Source organism: Antechinus flavipes, chromosome 4 (genome assembly GCF_016432865.1).
Source record: "Antechinus flavipes isolate AdamAnt ecotype Samford, QLD, Australia chromosome 4, AdamAnt_v2, whole genome shotgun sequence".
Lineage (NCBI taxonomy): Eukaryota > Metazoa > Chordata > Mammalia > Dasyuromorphia > Dasyuridae > Antechinus > Antechinus flavipes.
Genome location: NC_067401.1, coordinates 132,355,331 through 132,360,171, shown reverse-complemented (window position 1 = coordinate 132,360,171; position 4,841 = coordinate 132,355,331). Strand labels below are relative to the sequence as shown.

General features: G+C 40.4%; 1 protein-coding gene across 1 annotated transcript; it reads right to left on the bottom strand.

Annotated features, from left to right (window-relative positions):
- Positions 1 to 370: 370 nt before the first annotated feature.
- On the bottom strand, positions 371 to 1,602 carry LOC127558788 (keratin-associated protein 17-1). Its single transcript, XM_051992099.1, has one exon. The coding sequence runs from the start codon at positions 1,163 to 1,165 to the stop codon at positions 809 to 811; it is 357 nt and encodes a 118-aa protein (XP_051848059.1). The 5' UTR covers positions 1,166 to 1,602; the 3' UTR covers positions 371 to 808.
- Positions 1,603 to 4,841: the final 3,239 nt, after the last annotated feature.

Here is a 4,841-nt window from a genome sequence, read left to right as displayed (position 1 = left end):
CAGAAAGCAAGATAAATGATAGCTTCAAAGAATGAGTAAATACTTGAAACACATTGGAAATCCTGGTCAAAGAGAAGTATCTCACAGAAGAACCCTCTTGGAAAATTCTCCATCCACAAAGCCTTGCATCTGGAACCTCCCCAGCTCAAACTGGCCTTCTCCTGGCCCTAGCAAAATGATCTTGACTTAGTAAGATGGTCTTGACTTAATCTAAGATCCAGTCCTTAATACTCCCTCAGAAATTATAGGCCAAATGTTCTCTCTCCCTCAAGCACTTGAATTCGGAGAGAATGACCAAATCTTTCTCCTACACTTCATATTTCTTGTTTGGATCTACCCAATAAAGTGAAGGAAAAGCCAAGAAGACCAATTGAATTATGCCAGAATGCTTGAATTTATTAAAAGATTAGCAAAGAAGCCTTTTGCACCTCAGAAGCAGTAGAGAGGACAGACAGGCAATACATCCCAAAGACACCTTGAAAAGAAGGATGTCCTGAAATGACAAGATATTGAACAAGTTCATGAGAGTCAAGTCTTGGTAAGGAACCCTTATTTTTCTTTCTTTGGATCCCTTGTTTGATATAGCTTTTTAATTCCTCACCAGATAGGTCTTTTTTCCCCCTGGATTGGGTATTTGAGTTGCATTCCTTCTCTGAATGTACACAGGACAGGATCTATAGTGAGAGTGGGAGGGAGGACACTGTCTTTGGATTGAGAAGTGTCCTAGGCAGCAAGTGGAATGAAGAGAGGTCTTTCCATGTAGGATTTTCCAGTGAAGATTTGGTCTCTGGCTTCCCTCCAGATGTCTTCATTTTGTGTCACACACAGGTGTTGGTTGGCAACAAACTGGCCCACAGCAGCACCCACAGCACCCGGATCCACCACAGCAGCCTGACCCACAGCAACCGGAGCCGCACCCCCCACAGCTAGAACCACAGCAACTGCCTCCACAGCCTCCACAGCCTCCACAGCCTCCGCAGCCTCCGCAGCCTCCGCAGCCACCACAACCTCCTCCGCAGCCACCACAGCCGGAGCCACCACAGCAACTGGACCCACAGCAACCACAGCAGTTGGGTTGGCAGCAGCACATCTCACAGCACTCCCCGGACTGGTCTTGTTGGCAGCCGCCACAGCAGTTGAAGCAGTCCGTGGGACAGCAACCCATGGTCCCAGCTGGTCAGGTCTCAGGACGGCAACGAAGCCAGAGTTCTCCAAGTCTGACAAGAGCCTTCCTGCCTGTGGCTTTTATATTCCCTTCCCAGAGGGTGTTGGCATGAAGCACAGGATGTTTTCTTTGTTATTATTTATGCCCATTTCCAGAAGAAGGGCTTATTATCTGGCTGTTTATTTTCCAGGCTAGAGTAGCTAAACTCATAAAAAAAAATGGGGAGGCAGAAGGGGATCATACTCGGTTTGCTGCTAAATTAGGACTCACTCCAACTGTTATTTGTCTAGGGAATAAAAATACATCTTGCAAGAGACCTATCATCATCATCAGGTAAACCTCAGCCATCATTAACCATGTGTTGATCAGAGGTATGTGAAGCCAGCGACGGCACACTCCTCTCCCACATGCTCATTGGTGAGCAAATAGGAGCTAAAATAAATGACCCAGTTATTTTGAGTCGTTGTTCCATCAGAGAGCAGCCAGGAAGCCAAAAAGTTGAGTGTTCTGATCTACCTAGTCTATGAAAGGGTGCTGACAAAACCAGGTGATAGAGCTTTTCACCTGACTACTCTCAAGAGAAGAAAATCATCTTCATTATCAGATCATTTTTGTATAGTAAATGTGTGTGTGTGTGTGTGTGTATGTGTGTGTGTGTGTGATATGCCTGTGCATATCTGGTAGCTGTTGATGAGATTAGTTGGGAATGGACACACCTCCTGTGAAATGAAAAGAGACTCATCGTAAAACACTATGGGCCTGGGTGTGACATTATTGGCTGCATGGCACCTCTTAAGAAGCCACACCAGGTTTTCTACATGATATTTCCCAGTGTTGCTTTCAACTGACAAAGTCTTGAGTAGATATGAACAGGGATAAGAGGAGAAACAAAGATTTGTTAATAATAAGGCGTGGTGAGGGTGAAAATGTTGGTGAGAATTTCAGGGATATAAAACAAAAATATCTACAAAAATGTGTTTTTTAGAAGAAACAAAGTAAAGAGGAAGAATAAGAAATGGGAAGATGCTTTAGGATCCAAAGAATTGCGACTAGTATTGTACTTCAAATTTTTTAAATTATTGTTGCCTTTTCTTAAAACACCTTCTGACAATGAGCCCTTCTTTGTAACAAAGGGAAAAATTCAAGCAAAGCTACTGGACAAAGCAATATCTCATAGCATATAACACATTTCTCCATCTCATAGTCTTTTCCTGAGAGTAGGAACCTCATGTTTTCTTATCAGTTTTCCAATATCAGATGTTGTTCATTATAACTCATTAGAGTTCAACTATCATTGCTAGTTGAGAAAAGTCAGGGTTTAGAAGTCTTGGGAATGAAGGAAAAGTATGTAATATAAGGTTTCACCTCTGGGGAAAGACTTCAAGAATCAGCTAACTTTCACAGTAGAATCTTTTCTTTTTTTTTTTTTTTTTTTTTTTTTTTTTTTTTTTTTTGTTTTTTTTTTTTTTTTTTTTTATAATAAATTTTATTTTATTTAATAATAACTTCGCATTGACAGAATCCATGCCAGGATAATTTCTACACGACATTATCCCTTGCAATCACTTATGTTTCGTTTTTTCCCCTCCCTCCCTCCTCCCCCCCCCCCCCCCAGGATGGCAAGCAGTCCTATATATGCTAAACATGTTGCAGTATATCCTAGATACAATACATATTTGCAGAACCAAACAGTTCTCTTGTTGCACAGGGAGAATTGGATTCAGAAGGTAAAAATAACTCGGGAAGAAAATCAAAATTGCAAATAGTTCACATTCATTTCCCAGTATTCCTTCTTTGGGTGTAGCTGTTTCTGTCCATCATTTCTCCAATGAAACTCAGTTAAGTCTCTTTGTCAGAGAAATCCACTTCCATCAGAATACATCCTCATACAATATCGTTGTCGAAGTGTATAATGATCTCCTGGTTCTGCTCATCTCACTTAGCATCAGTCCATGTAGGTCTCTCCAAGCCTCTCTGTATTCATCCTGCTGGTCATTCCTTACAGAGCAATAATATTCCATAACGTTCATATACCACAATTTACCCAGCCATTCTCCAATTGATGGGCATCCATTCATTTTCCAGTTTCTAGCCACTACAAACAGGGCTGCTACAAACATTTTGGCACATACAGGTCCCCTTCCCTTTTTTAGTATCTCTTTGGGGTATAAGCCCAATAGAAACACTGTTGGATCAAAGGGTATGCACAGTTTGATAACTTTTTGGGCATAATTCCAGATCGCTCTCCAGAATGGCTGGATTCGTTCACAACTCCACCAACAATGCATCAATGTCCCCGTTTTCCCGCATCCCCTCCAACATTCATCATTGTTTTTTCCTGTCATCTTAGCCAATCTGACAGGAGTGTAGTGATATCTCAGAGTTGTCTTAATTTGCATTTCTCTGATCAATAGTGATTTGGAACATTCTTTCATGTGAGTGGTAATAGTTTCAATTTCTTCATCTGAAAATTGTCTGTTCATATCCTTTGACCATTTATCAATTGGAGAATGGCTTGATTTTTTATAAATTTGAGTCAGTTCTCTATATATTTTGGAAATGAGGCCTTTATCAGAACCTTTAATTGTAAAGATGTTTTCCCAGTTAGTTACTTCCAGTAGAATCTTTTCTAACTATGAATTAGCTAACTTTCACAGCAGAACCTTTTCTAAATATGAATTTTATATGCAAGGCATTTCGAGACATGGTATTTATTCATTTTTCCAGTTTGAGGCTTTGTTTCATCATCAAACTCTACAATGAAAAAGACAGCCTGTCTCCAAACAGCTAGAATTAACTAAGGCAGCCTTTGCTATAGCAAACCAGCCTGATCAAAATTAAGGAACAAAGACACACCCTCCCCCATTAAATTTCTCTACTGGTTGCTTTCCCTTAAATCTTTAACTGAAAAGGCCCACTCATCCCAACAAATTTTGCTGCAACTGTTCATTGAAACATCCCTCCTTTGCCCTTATATATAGACTATATTCCTATTCCTACACTCTTTGAGTGCAGGAAATATACCATGCTTTTCATCTTTCCATTCCTCAGCACAGTGCTATGAAGATATTAGGCACTTGACAAATATTTATTGAATAGTAACAGAATTTAATTCCTTTTAAGAGAGACTCAGTAGCAGAGAATGCCCTGAAGATCATAGCTAAAGGAACAGAAGTGTCTCTAGAGATGATCTAGCCTCAATCTCTCATTTTACAAATGAGGAAATTGTAGCTTAGAAAAGTTAAGCAATACATCTAAGATTGCAATAAGAAAAGGCATTCAACTACTCCCTAAATCATTGGTGACCAGTTGAGAACCAAAATGTTATTCAGGCCCCAAATTCAAACTCAGTTCCTCTGATTCCAATTATCACATTGCTGCCACTGTGGCAGACTGCTTCTCTAGAGAAAGCTCAGGGAGAAAACTAGAATCCCTTTGCTTTCCAAGATTTGACATTGAGCTAATGGGCCAATCTTGGCATTCCTGGCAACTCAGATGCTTGTTAGACTTTCAACAAGCAGGCGCTTGTTGATGTAAGATATCACACTGATACACACTCATTGTCACCAGACAGAACCTGCCTTCTAAGAATTTCCTGGTTTGGTTATTTTGGGCACCTGGAGAGCTTCTGCCTTGGGAAATTAATGACACAATACTTTGAGCCAAAGAGTTATAC

Excerpts from the sequence above, each read along its gene's own strand:
- LOC127558788 (XM_051992099.1), bottom strand. The coding sequence starts at position 1,165 with ATGGGTTGCTGTCCCACGGACTGCTTCAACTGCTGTGGCGGCTGCCAA.